Source organism: Rhinolophus sinicus, chromosome 1 (assembly GCF_057876585.1).
Source record: "Rhinolophus sinicus isolate RSI-liver-muscle chromosome 1, RSI-T2T, whole genome shotgun sequence".
NCBI lineage: Eukaryota > Metazoa > Chordata > Mammalia > Chiroptera > Rhinolophidae > Rhinolophus > Rhinolophus sinicus.
Window position 1 is genome coordinate 31,044,173 of NC_142501.1, and position 17,077 is coordinate 31,061,249.

The 17,077-nt window shown below is 39.6% G+C and overlaps 2 protein-coding genes across 2 annotated transcripts; one reads left to right on the forward strand and one right to left on the reverse strand.

Annotated features, from left to right (window-relative positions):
- Nucleotides 1-2,752: 2,752 nt before the first annotated feature.
- Nucleotides 2,753-6,598, reverse strand: H4C16 (H4 histone 16). Its single transcript, XM_088790099.1, is given in 4 exon segments — nt 2,753-2,924; nt 2,926-3,127; nt 6,299-6,426; nt 6,543-6,598. Coding segments are annotated over 4 exon segments (510 nt in total). The 3' UTR covers nt 2,753-2,800.
- Nucleotides 5,594-7,610, forward strand: H2AJ (H2A.J histone). Its single transcript, XM_019744804.3, has one exon. The coding sequence runs from the start codon at nt 7,049-7,051 to the stop codon at nt 7,436-7,438; it is 390 nt and encodes a 129-aa protein (XP_019600363.1). The 5' UTR covers nt 5,594-7,048; the 3' UTR covers nt 7,439-7,610.
- Nucleotides 7,611-17,077: the final 9,467 nt, after the last annotated feature.

The window sequence follows — 17,077 nt, forward strand, 5'->3', positions numbered from 1 at the left end:
AACAAAATGAAAAATAAAAATCACATGATCATATCGATAGATGCAGAAAAAGCATTTGATAAAATCCAGCAGCCGTTTATGATAAAAACCCTTAAGAAAGTGGGAATAGAGGGATCATATCTCAACATAATAGAGGCCATATATGATAAACCCACAGCTAACATCATACTCAATGGGGAAAAGCTAAAACCATTCCCCCTAAGATCAGGAACAAGGCAAGATTGCCCACTTTCTCCACTTGTATTCAACATAGTGCTGGAAGTTCTAGCCACAGCAATCAGACAAGAAAAAGAAATAAAAGGCATCCAGATCAGTAAGGACGAAGTAAAATTGTCATTATATGCAGATGACATGATACTATATATAAAGAACCCTAAAGACTCCACCAAGAAACTATTAGAGCTGATAGATGAATTTAGTAAAGTAGCAGCATACAAAATTAATATTCAGAAATCAGTTGCATTTGTATATACCAATAATAAAACATCAGAAGGAGAAATTAAAAAAAAAAAAACCGTTTACAATTGCTTCAAAGACTATAAAATACCTGGGAATAAATTTAACCAAAGAAGTAAAAGATCTGTACTCAGAAAATTATAAGATACTGAAGAAAGAAATGAAAGAAGATACAAATAGATGGAAACACATACCATGTTCATTGATAGGAAGAATTAATATAGTTAAAATGTCCATACTGCCTAAGGCAATATACATATTCAACGCAATTCCTATCAAACTACCAACGACGTTTTTCACAGAAATAGAACATATAATCCTAAAATTTATATGGGACTATAAAAGACCCCGGATAGCCTCAGCAATCTTTAGAAATAAGAACAAAGTGGGAGGTATAACAATACCTGACATCAAATTATACTACAAAGCTACAGTAATCAAAACAGCATGGTACTGGCATAAAAACAGACACATAGAGCAATGGAACAGAATAGAGAGTCCAGAAATAAATCCATGGCTATATGGCCATTTAATCTATGACAATGGAAGCAAGAATGTACGGTGGGGTAAAGACAGTCTATTCAATAAATGGTGCTGGGAGACCTGGACAGACACATGCAAAAAAATGAAGCTGGACTACCTCCTTACACCATGTACAAAAACAAATTCAAAATGTCTGAAAGACTTAAATTAAGATCTGAAACCATAAAATTCCTAGAAGAAAATATGAGAAGAAACTTCACAGACATTACCTGGAGTAAGATTTTTACTGATATATCTCCTCACGCAAGGGAAGTAAGAGAAAAAATAAACATGTGGGATTACATCAAACTAAAAAGATTTTCACAGCAAAGGAAACCATCAATAAAACAAAAAGGGATCCTACTGAATGGGAAAAGATATTTGCCAATGATATATCTGGTAAGGGGTTAATATCACAAATTTATTAAAAAACTCACTCAACTCCAAAAAAACAAACAACCCAATTAAAAAATGGGCAAAGGACATGAAGAGACATTTTTCTACAAAGAACATACAGATGGCAAACAGACATATGAAAAAATGCTCAAACTCACTAATCATTAGAGAAATGCAAATAAAAACCACAATGAGATACCACCTCACCCCAGTCAAAATGGCTATTATCAATAAATCAAAAAACAACAAGTGTTGGCGTGGATGTGTAGAAAAGGGAACCCTTGTGCACTGTTGGTGGGATTGCAGATTGGTGCAGCCACTATGGAAAACAGTATGGAGGTATCTCAAAAATCTGAAAATGGAACTACCTTATGATCCAGCAATTCCACTCCATGGTATCTATCCGGAGAAATCCAAAAGTCTAATTCAAAAAACTTTATGCACTCCTATGTTTATTGCAGCACTATACACAATAGCCAAGACATGGAAACAACCGAAATGCCCATCGGTAGATGACTGGATTAAGAAACTGTGGTACATTTATACAATGGAGTATTACACCGCCATAAAGAAGAAAGAAATCTTACCATTTGCAACAACATGGATGGACCTAGAGAACATTATGTTAAGTGAAGTCAGACAGAGAAAGACAAATACCATATGATCTCACTTATATGTGGAATCTAAAGAAAAGAATAAGTGAATGAACTAATCAGAACCTGTTTTGGAGACATAGAGGAAAAACTGAGGGTTGCTAGATGGGCGGGGGGTGAGGATAAGTGGGAAGGTGAGGGAATTAGAAAACAGCAGTAACCACAAGATGGCCACGGGGTTCTGAAAATTAATTTGGGGAATGTAATCAATAATGTAAAAATTTTTTAGGGTATCCAATGGACACTTGTCTCATTAGGGAGACCACCTCAGGGATGATGTAGATGCTTGATCACTGAACTATACACCTGAAGCTGAAGCTGAACAATAATGAATGTCAACTACAAGTTTGTATGCATATGTATGTGTGTGTGTGTGTGTGTGTGTATATATATATATATATATATATATATATATATATATATATATATATATACATATACATATATACATATATGTATGTACTTACAAGAAGCGGAGTACAGCATTAGGAATAGAGACAGTGGAAATGTAATGGCTCTGTGCGATGTCAGAGGGTTAGTGGATGGGGGAGGGGGTTCACACAATGTGAGGGATATAAAAGATAAACGTCTAAGTATTACTTTGTCTTGTGCACCTGAAACTAATTTTAAAAAAGTATATAAAAAAAGGACCTATCTGCATTTAGATCTAACATTCACACAATAAATAGTATTAACAACTCTTTTCTTGATGATTTTCGAGGATCGTTAAAAGGACCTTTTAAAATCTGGAGGTACTAAGCCGCAGGGACAGCTCAGCCGGCGAAGCCATACGGGCTCCAGCCGTGGCATTTCAGAGGATACACCACATCCATGGCCATGACCTGCTTGCGCTTGGCGTGCTCCGTGTAGGTCACCGCATCATAGATCACATTCTCCAAACACTTTGAGCACTCCTGGAGACTCCTCCTCATAGATGAGCCCAGAGATGCGCTTGACAGCACCTCCGCGGGCTAGATGGCGAATGGCAGGCTACCTAATGCCCTGGATGTTTTCCAGTAAGATCTTCCGGTCAGGCTTGGTGCCTCCCTTACTCAGCCCTTTGCCACCTTTACCTGGACCGTACAGCGTTGTGGCAGTGTCTCACCTGAACAAAATAGCAAACAGCTAGCAGCAGTTCCTGGGATTAGACCAGGGCTTGTGGTTCCTTGTAGCCGACAGGTTCTAAAACATCCAGAAATTGAGAAGAGCTCTAGGCTCTAGGCGACTTTAACCCCTTCCCTACAATAGTGAGTCAAGTGAGCAGTAATCAAAACTAGACTGATTTTTTTGTTTGTTTGCATTTTGGGGAAAATTTTTTGCTATTTTTGCCATTAAATTGAGGAAAGACTCAATAGAATTTATATTCCCATTTCTCAACGCTTAAAACAAAGTAGGCCAGATCCTTTGCGCACCTGGTTTCCCTCCCTCCTTCTTTCTCTGTGTCCTCCACCGCCCCGATCGCCCTTGACTCTACGTCAGGTGCGCTCGAATTCTAATTCTATTTTTCAAATAGAATGCTTACTCTTATAATAACCATTCCCAGGCTAATGTGAAAATCAATAGTAACTAGCAATGCTTTACATCTTGTTAGCTTTCAAAGCAATTGCTTTACAGCTTTTCACCTGCGGATCTTTTTAAGTCACTAGTGGGGAAAGAGGAAATTTTTTAATGGTTCTCTTTTGTGGCCCAGTGGAGAATTAAAATTCTTTCAAAAGGTCTAAACTTCCCCCTCTCGCCCTCTCCAGACTTTTCTCTTGCAGCTTCATCTGCATGATTGGCAGATTTTCCTGCCTCCTCTGTTCCCTCTCACACCAAGTGCCTATATGCTTTTCCATCAAATATCTATTTCTATGGTTATTTAGTTGAAATACTGTAAATTTCTCATTTCCACTGAAATCTGTCGTTTTGACTTCCACTTAAAAATTCAAAGTTCTTATAAAATAATGGGTACCATGATTGTGGCTTTAAACAGCAGTTTATACTACAAATCCCCAATGAGGAGGTTCTCTGTCATTTTCTTGAGAATCCCTGAACAAAGATGAAACTCGGTAGTGTCATGGCTCTAGAAGATAGAACTCTGTCTTCCCAAAAGGTTTTACTGAGAAAAAAAGGCAGTATTTAGAGGATGATTTAAAACTCTTTCCTAAGTACTTAACATCTTGAGTCAATTGTGCTCCCTGTCCCTACCTTTCTAGCATGAAAGCTTTATGGTAAATATTTATTATATATCTAAATGTTTATAATTTACCCATCACCGTAACACAAAAAGTATTTTTTTGTTGTTGTTGTTAAAGATGAATTTAAAAAGCCCTTGGAACACCTGATGGCTGAAAAAAAAAAAAATCCTGAATAGTCTGTAGTCACACAACAGCCTAGGCAACTGTCCCCCTGTGTCTTTCCTTAAGGAAAGAAGAGTCTGTAAGACTGTGCCTTTCTGGGACTCTGTTCCATCCTTGTGTTTACACCTTATGTCTCTCTATCTGGTCTCCAAAAGATGGTTTGCAGCCAAAGACAGGTAAGATATCTCACGGGAGATACAACCCAAGTCAGGTGGAACCAAGTCGAGACCCCCGACGTGATGCCTTAGAAAAATATGGGAAGGGGCCTTACCTCCCCTTCTCCCTGCCTAGGAAAAGCCACTGCTGGCTCTGGCTTTTCTCTCGCACCTGTTTGTGAGAGAAGTCGTGAAGACAATAAAGATCAGTTCTCTCCACTTATTTCAACGGGACTGTTACAATATGAGAGACTTGTCCCTGAGATGGTACATACCATAATTAAGACATCATGGGACCTTGTGCTTTGGCTGTTTACAGACAAAGGGTGATTTGAATAAACATTTTTCTGCTATGATGTATGAGTCTCACAGATCATGTAAGAAACAATGTTACTTGTATGAGTATCAATAAAAGCTTCCAGTCGGTCCAGTTAGGGGCTCCAGTCCTCTGAGACTGTGAGGCCCCCTGTTCTTCGGAGAGATTTAACTACATTAAGTCTGTTTGTTTCTTTCTTAAAAACTCAACCCAAAGCCACCCCTTCTCTCACCCTCACTGCACGTGTTGCACTGGACGCGACAATAGTCAAATAGTACTATATGATTTTAATTCTTGACTCAGTGAAAGAAAAAAAAGTCTATGAAATCTTGAAGAGTCAGGTGTCCTTATAATGGTAAAATAGGTTGGTTTATGTATATTTATATTTACTATAAGAAATCAAGATTTGAACACTTTCAAGTTAGAAATCTCTCTTGCTTACAAGAATAAAAAGAAAAACAGTGCCAATAATAATCTGTTAAAATTTTCCATGATATAGGCAAAAATTTAAGCTAAATTTACAGAACACTTTCCAGGAACATCTTATTAAAAACTGCAGAGATTTGTATGTCCATTTATTCAGTTTATCTAACAGTTATTGGATGCTTACTAATATATTTCATCTTCATAACACTTTGGGATAGGTATAGGGGTTAAATAACTTATCCAAGGTCAGCTGGTAAATGGTAGAGCCAGGATTTGGACCCAGCAGTCTGGATCCGGGATGACCACCTTAATCATGACAATATACTGCTTCTCAAACGACATTTATTGAGTCCCGAGTATAGACAGGTTAGTCATAATGCTAAGCAGTAAGGACCTATACATAAATGGTTGAAAACATTACTTCAGTAAAATTAAATCATTAGAATGGAGAGAGGATCAATTTGTTTTACATTTAAGTGGAAACTATAATCCATATAAAGTATTGTTTATTTTAATGAGTATTTAACATTATATCACGTAGCCATGTAATTTTATCATTATAGAAAATATTGAGGTAAATGAAATTATCTCGCTGAGTTAGTAGAAATTTCTACTTCAATAAAATTAATTTTGTTCCAAATTCTGTGGCTCTGCAAGGGAAATTGCTGCCGTTCTTTCTTCTTTTAGTCTTTTCATGACCTCTGAGCGCCACCGGAATGTCTTACAAACTTTATCCACCCCTGGGATCGTCTACAAGGCGACTCTCATAGTCTTCGTGGAGAACGTGATCCCAGACGCCCAGTGACCAACTAGGCTAAAAGCCAAGGCTAAGACGGCCTCAGCAACTGAACTCAGCCTGCCGGCTCTTCTGGAATCCAGGGCCTCTTTTCAGGCTCATAACCTCAAAGACAAAAGATGTTAAGTTTTGGCTAAGTGAGCTTATTCCTGCCCTCTGTGAAGAAAGCATTCCCGTCTAGTCTACCACTCTAGTTTCACGTCCCTTTGGAGCCAAGATTGGCAGCCTGTGAGCCGCACAGCTGTGCGGGGAGTCCAGCGTCATCTGGTCTAGGTCAAGTTCAGATCGCCAGCTCCATTGGAGAAGGCTCACTTGTTGGGTCGTCAGCAGGAGGGAGCCTCGAGGTTTGCAGGAGGCAAGGCACTTGCTAAAAATAACAGGCAACGTACTCTGTGCTGGGTAGGCAGAATTCGGTGTGAGTTTGTGATTTCGTTTGAGGAGCAGTGTTGCCCACAGGCTTGGGCTCTGGAGTTAGGTAACTACCTGGCTAGGATGCTGTAGGACGTGAAGAAATCCTCCTCCGCGACCTCAGGGGACATTGCTTCCTTGAGCTCTTCGTGTTTACGGAGACGGAGTAGCTCTTCTTCCGGATCTTTCTGTTTCTAACCACGGTTCCTTCATTCTTAAGACTTTATTTTCCTGGGACGGGTCGTGGACGTTGACACCTCAGGATCCAATAAACTCAAAGGAGTTCCAAACGCAGAGAACTGGTACCGGCAGATATGCAAATGAAAAGTAGCAGTTTGCTTTTTGATTGGAGAAAGCTGGAGAAGGCGGTGCCCCTGCCAGCGCTCTAATTGGGAGTAGAGACTGCCTATCATTGGTTACTCAGACAGAGGATGTTGCGGCGTCCAATGGGGAGGCGCTGCAAAGTGGCAGCAAAGTTGGTAGAGGCAGTTCCGGTGTGGTGCGTTGCGTTCCTATACTATACCTGAGTCCGAATCGCTGAGTTCTTTTTTTCTCGCTAGAGTTTTAGGCGAGAGGTGAACATGTCTGGTCGGGGAAAGCAGGGCGGCAAAGTGCGAGCAAAGGCCAAGTCCCGGTCCTCCCGCGCAGGCCTGCAGTTCCCGGTGGGCCGAGTGCACAGACTGTTGCGCAAAGGTAACTACGCGGAGCGAGTAGGCGCTGGGGCGCCGGTGTACCTGGCGGCGGTGTTGGAGTACCTGACCGCGGAGATCCTGGAGTTGGCTGGCAACGCAGCGCGTGACAACAAGAAGACCAGGATAATCCCTCGCCACCTGCAGCTCGCCATCCGCAACGACGAGGAGCTGAACAAGCTGCTGGGAAAAGTGACCATCGCTCAGGGCGGCGTCCTGCCCAACATCCAGGCCGTGCTGCTGCCCAAAAAGACGGAGAGTCAGAAGGCAAAGAGCAAGTGACCCTGACGCCGCCACCGGGGAGCTGGCTTCCCAAGCAAAGGCGCTTTTCATAGCCACTCCGAAGTGTTTTTGATTATGCTAGATGTCTTGGAGAGCCGGCGCGATCTAGTGGGGAGGTGGGCTGCGAGGGAGCCAGCGGGGTCGGGGGCCAATAAAGTCGGTGAAAATCGTGTGGTCGAGAGAGCTCTGTAGTCGCGGGGGTCTGTCGGAGACCTCTAGTACAGGTACTGGTGGGTCGGCTTGAACTACTTTCTGGGCTGCTTTGGTCCGCAGGTCACCCTCGAGGAGTTATGCGCCGATGAAGGAAACCATGAGGGACCCACTGGCCTGGACGTGGGCGGAGTTGGGAGCGTTCCCTGCTCGCCTTTAGGTAAAGAAGAGGCAGTAATATGTGCGGATGCGGCGGGAGGAATTATTTTTACGGCCTGTTCCCAGGGCCTTAGCTCTCCTGCCCTGTCTGGGCGGTTCAGGAACCAGTTCTAGGAAAGAGACGGTGGGATCGAGCTGGTCTCGGGCAGGAAGTTGTCTCTCCGGACGTACTTTTCAAAAGGTGGAGTAACTTTCTGTCTTGGAAGAGTGGCTCTGATGACACTGTGTCAACTTAAATTTTTCTTAGCCTAATAGCTGTTGTGTTTTCATGTTTTGGATATCAGATATTTTTATATACACACTTATGTTCACATTTCTTTAAAATGAAGGAAACACCCAGTAAATATGTGTAATACAGAAGCATGAGTCATGAGGTTGGAAATTTGTTCCAGACTTTCATGTTGCATAACAGTGCAGTGCCTTTAGTCATGAGTTACATATGAGCATGTTTATGAGCTTTTAAAATGATTTTCTCAAGTTTCTAGCGTCATAATGATCTTGTCTTCATCATAATACCCCTGTGGGAATGTAATAGATTTGATTTTACTTTATGACAACAAACAAATAACCAGCTTTAAGTCCATTATGTTCTTCCACTGGCCTGAAGTACCATAATGACCTCATTCCAACAATGTCTGTAGGGGTTACATTGCTTAATGGCACAGCAATGCTTTAATAAATATGTGAGATACGAGAAAAGGTAAGTGCAGCAAAGAACACAGTTCAGATAAGGAATCACATTTTAAAGTTGAATACTAGTAATCCTGTTCTGTCCTGGCTTGACCCTTCCACTTCACCCTTTTCCGCAAGCTTCATCTTGGCCCAAAGGGCCACCAAAAAGATCCTAGTTTAGATTTTATGTCTTTGAATTCATCTTTCCTGTGAGTCATAGTTTAAGGCTTCCTGGAAAAAAAGGAATAGGCTGTTCTTCACCCTTAATAGTTAGTGGTTGGCCCGTTTTCCCACATAGACGTTATTTCTTCTTCAGTATTTATGGAGCATCTCCATATGCCATACTCAGTAGCAGGTGATTGGTGTTGGGAATGCAGCTATGAATACGGCCAACTAGATTTCCACTCTTGGAGCTCACTTTTTTTCTTGGTGACTGAAGACAGGACAATGGACAAATAAAGTAATATCAGAGAAAAGATTCCCCTTTCGGCTTCTGTTAGTACTTGTGTGTCTGCTGCTTGTGGAATGAGTGTTGGGATTACTTTGCCCATGTGGTCATCTTTGCGGTGTACAAAGGTCAGGCCCCACCCACCTCTGTTAAGCAGATAGTTGCCCCTAGTTTCTGAAGAGAATAGATCCCAAAATTACCATGGGCAGGTTCCAGGATGTTCAGCTACTCCACTCCTCACCTTTCATCCAGAAGACTTCCTTGTATATAAAATAGTCATAATACCCCTTTTGAGGACTGAGACTGTTCATTTACTACACATATTAGATATATATTAAGCACTCAATAAATTAAAAGCAGTATCATTTCCTGCAGGATATGGCTTACCCTTATAGGTTAAGGCATAGGTGCAGCAAACAATAAATAATAGGATTTTTTTTTTTTTAAATGCCAAATTGTTAAGATAGTTCTGTGTTACTACTTCGGGGACATGGTGGGTATTGGAGCAAAAAAAAAAACCCCAAAAACTACATATCAAGTGTTGGTTTTGACATTTAAGTCTTAATTTCTTAAAAGATTTAAGGCTTATTACCAAAATGGTCAAGAAATGAGGACCAGGGCCATTAAGACATTTATAAGAAAAAAAAATTTTTTTTCTTTTCCCTCTGATAGTCACGAGAGTCTATCTGACCCTATTACCTGAATAGTAAGACAGGCAGAATACAAAAGTGACAGGCAGAATACAAAAGTGCAGTGATTGCCCCTATTACCACCCCACCTCCACAGCCACTGCCCTGGGCTTCTTAGGATCCCCTCAGATACTTCCCCTGCTGCAAGGTTCAAATAGTCCCTCACCATTTTTGTTTCTGAGGGTTTTGTTTTTTTTTTAACCTGAATAATTTGTGACAGTGAAAAATGCATCCTTCCTACAAAATCAATTTAGCCTATGATCCTTGACAGACAAACAGTCTTGTCAGTGTATGGTTCATTTAAAAGGCCAATATTTCAAGTACAAAGCCATATGGCAGAAGACAGTACAAAAACTGGTGGGACCTGAATTTTGATTTTTAATAGATTTATAATCCATAGTTGTATTTATGACACGCCTATTCTTTCCTGCAGAGATAAGCCATTGAGTGTGGCCAGCTGTCACTCGGGCAGGATTTATTCTTTGTTTTTTCTCTGCAGGGCCAGTCTTGCCTTTGTGTCTGTGAGAACTGGGCTGGTTAGTTTTGTCTGCCTGGAATGAAAAGGTTTCGTCTGGCCTCAAAATTGGTGATGACTGGCCTACTATATGCAAACTCTTCACAAATCCCCTTCCAATAGTTGAAAGGTTATGTACCATGGTGTTTAAGAACTCAGGCTCTCTAGAACCTGAGACAGGTTCAAATCCACTCTGTTCCTCACTAGTTGGGTGATTTTGGAACTGTTGCTAAAATCTCTTTCAACCTCAGTTTCATCTATTAAGTGGACACAATAATAGAGTTTACCTCAGTGGGTTTTGGGGAGGAGTCAATGAGATAATATGAATGAGGCACTAAGTTTCCTGTATAGATACATGCTCAGTGAATAGTAACTATTCTTATTTCTATGTGAAACTGGATTTAGAGCAAGTATCAGTAGTTATGGGACCTATTGAAATAGCTAAACATACGGCATTCTAAAAATCCTGTGACTTTTCTGGTAGAAAATCATAAAAACAAATTTAGTGGCTGTTTTACTAATTACAGGACATCCACAAATCTATAACAGAAAAGGGAGTAATACATTATTAATGCTTATGAACTGTAATTTGCACTTCTCCCCCAAGCCAATCTAGTTTGGAATTAATGGTTTGTTAAGTACACCCATGTAGATTAAAAATGGAACCTGTTTGTTCAGCAATTTATTGAGCATATATTATGTGTTATACCTAGATTGATAACCACTGCCAAGAAAAATGATTATAATAAAAAAGGTTATAATCTAGCAGATTACATGTAAAGAAAGAGAGATATCCTGGGTATTACGGTAACCAAATAGAGTTACCAGTGTCCCTCAGCCTGGTGGGAAGAATGGCACCTGATAGAGGTTTAGGTATAAGAGCAAACCTGAAATGACAGAATGTTCTAGGCAGAGAAGCAGCACAAACAACAGCACGGGGGTCAAAAAACAATGCCTGCAACTGGATGTGAATGAATCCAGGGGAAGAGGTCTGACCTAGAGATAAGAACTTGGGAGTCATGACTAAAAATGGTCAGAGTAGACTAAATCATCCAGAGGGAATATCCATATAAAGAACATATATATAGGTGTATAAGCGAATCTATGAGGGGTCTATGAGATCTAATCGACTGGCAGAAGAGGAGGAGGCTGTAAGGAGATGAGAAGACGGCCTGAAGGCCACCAGGAGACAGAGTGAAAATGGACAGAGATTTTTCACAATTTCATTCACTGTACTTCTTGACACCTCCTAATTTTGACACCTCCTAATATGCTTATAACTAGATAACATTCTTTACAGGTTCTTACATTTTCCCACATGTCAAGTGCTGACAAGTTGACTGACTTTACTAATGGTACTGGAATGGATGTGTATTTTTACCCTTTGCATTTTTACGTTGTTGCACCTACAGAAATTCGAGGTATATGTGGTGACAACAGAAACTTAAAAAAAAAAAAAAAAAAAGGCTGAAAAGAATGTCGGTCAAGAACCATTTTGAAACATCTTTTATCATTCATTTAATTGAATATAGTTTTTTACATATTTTAATTAACTTTAATTTTAAAGAAGTTATAGAAACTGATAGCTTATTAATTCATAAAAGCAATGTAGGTATTTTAGAATGCTTAAAACCTAAAATAGTTAACCCTAACAAACCAAATTTTTATAAATCAGATAATGTTTAGTTTCCCAAGAGAGGGAAATGGAGAGTAAGAGGAACAAAAAAGAAAAAGAAGAAGAAAATGAAATGAAGCCAGGTGGCTTCAGGTAGATATGAAATTACCACTGTAAAGCTTTATTTTGTTTCTTCTACAAAGAGAGGAAGAAAAGTTTAGGTGCTGAAAAACAGATTTTAAAATATATGTACATAAAAGAAATGGCAGCACATTTGGGTTAGTAACTTGGATCCTTGATAATTTTATCAAGCCATGCAATTAAAAAGCCAGCACTGCATAAATCCAAATTATGGAAACAAAAGAGAGATAAACCCTACATTGAACAAAATTATTTCTTTTAGACAAACGAGACAAGCAGTCTGTTCGTGAGAGCTTATTTGCTTCCTGCTTTAAAGTACTTTTCAAATGAACTATCTTGTTCACGTCAAAAGCCTAAGTGGCCACTGCAATTGCAAAATGTCCCTGATGAAATTGTGCCTATTAGAGAGGTAGGTGTACAAATTCCTGTTATAATGAGAAGACATGAAGGAAGCAGGTGTTTGGTCTGGAAGAGGTGCAATTTTAGGTTGTGACGACTAGGAGAAATACATGGTTTATGAAGATGTGTACTTTCTCATCCCCAGAACTTGGCCAAGGGCCAGTCATCACTGAGCCTGGGTCAAGGCAGGCAAAACTAAACAAACCAGTTCTCAGGGACACAAAGACAAGAGTGAGGAAGAAGTCTATCAGATTTAGAAATGGTGACCTGAAACAAAGTTTATCCTGAGGTCGTTGGTCTGATGGAAACTTCTGAACTCAGGCCTTGGGGGTCGTCTCAAAAACAGACTTGTCAGGCCTATGCCCATCCTCTCTACAGATTTTGCCTCTTATAGACAATACTAAATACTAAGCAAGCTAACAAGCAATGAAAACGGAATAGACTAAAAACAATTTTACTGAGGAATACTAATCTCATGAGACGGAAAATTCCAAGAGATCTTGTTCCTAGGGAAACATACGTACTAAACGCAACACTGCATTTTTTCAACGAAATGCAGGATCTCGGCTCAGCATATCCCAGCCCTGAGCAGGTGGTACCTCACACAGAGGGAATCACCAGGGATTTCAGGTGTTCCCATTGTTTCTGAGTTGAGAATCTCGGTCCAAGCAATGAGTGCTTTAGCTGATTGCTTTAGCCGAACCTGTAATTTTGTCTATGTCCTCTAGCCAAAGACCACCAAGAATATAGCTGTAGTTGAACAAGTTGGGTTTATTGCTCTTTGCATAAAGGGAGAATACTGTGGGGCAATGTGGTGTGTCTCAGAGGGTATTAGAAAGGATTTATTATAGGTTTTGGGTTTGTGCTCACTGACTTTGGGGCTTTGCCCAGAATTGCATGCTGTTGAGGTAAGTCTATGATTTGGGTAGCTTAATACATCTAATAAGGTACAAGGAATGGAGTGAGGCTAAAGCTGTAATGGGTCAACATGCTAATGTATCTTGGCTAGCATAGGGGGCTGTTTGGTCATTTTTCGTGGTTTGGACAACTCTGTTTTTGTATTCAGGCATGATTACAGAGTACTCTTGTTTTTGTTTTGATTTTTCATGGCCACAGAACAGCCTTGTCTGGTGTTGGTGTTCCGTGAAATTGTTTATATTCCACAAAAAACCACAGTGTGGCTATGTCAGGCCAACTCCTAGCAACACCAGGGCCTGGCTGATAGTCCAGGCCAGTTGTGAGCCGTCATGGGCTGCTTTCCCCTGTCTCCATAGTAAAGAAAAAACGTGACATGGAGAAGAGGGCTTGCTGAGCAATGGAAATAAACACATCTTAAAGCAAATGTTTTTACTGTGCAAGTACCAAGCTACTGTCTATGGGTATTTCAGTCCCACATTTATGTACTTTAAACATCTAACTCCTGCAGCAACATCCCCTTGTTTTCATGTTCATCGAGGAACTTTTTATCTTGAATTTATTTTTTGTGTGTGTGCGTCTTCACATAGTGTAAGACTGTTCTGGTTTCTTTAATATGATGATCCATGTATTTCTAATAATAAATTATGTTTTAAATTAAAATTTATATTCTATTTACATATACTAATATACCGGGGCTGCCAAAAAAATGTACACAAGTGGACACTTTGGTCAACGTTGCTCAAGCAGTAGTTCACCGTAATCATAAGTGTCTGGAGGCTGATGGTAACTGCTTTGAGCACCTCTTGTAATTGCAGAAGTCAAACGTGACTTGTATTCATCTTTTGTTATTGGTATATATCGAGTATTACAATTTTAATACAGTTTTCCTTCCTTAAAATGTGTATACATTTTTTGGCACCCCCTATATAATTTTATATATTTAAATGTACGTATTAAGTAAATACTATGACATTACTTTCTTCCCTTCTTCTATAATAATATCCATCTTCCCATTTGCCCAGCCTAAATAGAACCCAAAAGTTATCCTGATTTCAACTCATGTCAGAAAAAAAATTCAACCCAATAAAAATCTAGGCGTTGGTTTTCTCATTCATAAAATTAGGATAATAGTAACAATCCCTTATTATAGAGCAGTTAGTGACTAGTATATGATAAGAGCTCAATGAATGACTACTGTCATTATAATTTCGATTTCACTTTTCTCTTACCCTTTGTCTTCTTGTCTCTCATTCAGTGTTTATGATATTTACCCCCTACCTGCCTCCTGAGCCTCGTCTTTCATCCGCCTACTTAAGACTTCATAAAAATAACATGGCCTTTGTATTTGTGGGTGGTGTATTGTGTAAAACGAGACAAGATTTCAGAGCTATCCTAATATCTACTCTTCCCCTCTTCTTGCCTGAACTTGGGCTGTCACCTGCCTTCTTACTTTGCCTCCCTCCCCATTTTATTGGAGCCAAGGTTGCTGGGTACAGTGATAATGAATAATGTAGTTCATTCTGTTCTTCCTTGGACTCTAATTTTTCTTGCGATTCTGTGGACACAAACACTATCACATTCTAATTTTTCCTACAAATATAGTTATAAAAACCTTAAAGCACATTTATGTTTTTGCATCTTAAAGTACTTTTTAAGTCTTAACTCTCCTCTATATCAGCTATTTATCTCCTGAAAATGTGGTATAATTCTTACTAAATATGGTAAATTGCAATAGAAAACACTTAGCTTGTTTTTCGGCTTCAGATGCCTAACGAGGGGAAATACTATGAATAGGATAACTGGTCAAGGAAAAAACATGTATTTGGGGATCCATGGTCTTTTCTTTGCAAACTACTGATTTTTTAAAAACATGTTTTCTCTATTTGTTTGTAGTACCATGCAGGTAACCAGTTGTCAGTATTTTTAATCATTCAGAGAAAACATTTCCCTTTGTTTTTTTCAAACCTCTCTTTAAAGGGAACATACAAAAATTATAAAGTTGTGATGAATGTCTTCACTGTCATGTTGCATATATAGCCATCAGATTATTTATTTTCCAAATTGTTCATTAGCACAGGTTAAAAAAAATTCTTTATAAAACTTGGCATTGGTAAATACTGTATTCAAGGTATGAGACTGAAGTGATACAGGCATTGTTCGTCAGCTAAAATTTCCGTAAGGGCCACGAGAGTAGGGGCCCCATGTGGTTTTGCTCACCACTGTTTCCGTCACCCCCAGTAGGCTCTCAGTAACTGTCTGTGGAATAGTGTATTCTCTCTCACGCCTCCTCACCCTCAGTTATCTCGTTCCATCTGTTATCCTGTCCTTCTCCGGTTACCTTTCCCTCTCAGCAAAATGAGCAAGCCCGTTAAGCAGAACCCCTCTGCTCACCCAGTGCTCAGCCACCTGCCGTCTTACCTCTTTACTTTCCTTCAGAGCCAAACCATAAAGCTTCCTTGGATACAAGGGAATTGAAGTGGGACAGTCAGTTTGTTCTCACAGAAGTGCCAGTTCTGACCTTTGCCAGAAGCCCTTATTATTTCCAGGGATGTAAAGACAAATTTCCTCTCTGCTGATATACCTTCCTGAACCCAGGGCCTGGATGTGTAGAAATTATCTACAGCTCTGCTCAGTGACACCTTTGAGCTCCAGAGTCCTGCAGTGAGACCTGTCATCCAAACTGATTCTGGCTGAGGAACATTTTCAGGTATTAGACCTGCTCCAGTTTGAGTTCAGGACCAAACACAAGTGTGTGGTTCTATGCGGGGTGGTGATTGTGGCACTTTCTGTGGCCTGAAGTTTTACTTGCATGCAATACAAAATAAATACTAAACAATATCCCCAGTTACATATGAGATATTAAGATCACAAACTAGAATGTACAAAATGAGAATTGAAACTAAATAGAAGCTTGGAAGTTATCCAGGGCCTGAGCTGACCCCATGCCACGGCAGAGTATTATTGTGATCTTCAATTCCCATTTTATGGTACCGTAAGGCCAAGAAAAAAAGGAGTTTCCAAATGATTTTAAGAGGCGAATAATGTTAAGGAAATGGTAATGTTTATCCATACCTGATTGAAGATTTGTATCAAGCAGTGATTTCAGAGACCTGATCTGACCAGAAGTACTTTGATGAAACCATGACATGGCATTAGGATCACGACAGCAATGCCTACCCAGAATCAGAACTGATTCCTTTCCTGTAGATGCAGTTAACACGTGCAATGAGTCTGATTTTACCACTGAAAGGATTTTCAGAAAAGCAGTCAAATTAGAAAGTGATTTTATGATAAACTGTCAACAGCTTTCTTAATTAACATGCAATAGATATCCCAGGGGGAAAGAAACATTCAAGCAAGAACCTTAAAAACATTGCAGACCAAATACTGAATAATTGTTTATACTGAGATTAAATATTGATTTATGATGTAATTGTGTTCCATTCTTGCATTTGAACCATCAAAGATTCAATTCACCAGCTGACGTACGTTGATTACATTAAAACAAAAAAATCCAAAGTGGTCTGTAGAAGTGCTTTGGCAGGATTTACTTTAGTGTGAAATAAGTTAACTTCTAAGCAAAGGCACATACACAAAGATCTCAGAATCAAATTCTGAAAACCCATCAAAGAAATCAGCTGCAAGAAAATAAAACTTATTGTATTGTACTGTTTAGAATATCACCAACTTATGATAAAAGATTCATATGCAAGATATTTGAGATACAATGAATACGAGGTCTGACAATTAAGTTTGTGAACTTGTTGCAACAATGTTGCTAACCTTTTTTATTATCAGAGGGATTATTATGAATTTGTACCAACTGGGCAGTTAACCAAGTTTACTATTTGGAGTGCTCAAAAGGCTGCTTGAA

Coding starts and splice junctions, on each gene's coding strand:
- H2AJ (XM_019744804.3), top strand. CDS start 7,049: ATGTCTGGTCGGGGAAAGCAGGGCGGCAAAGTGCGAGCAAAGGCCAAG.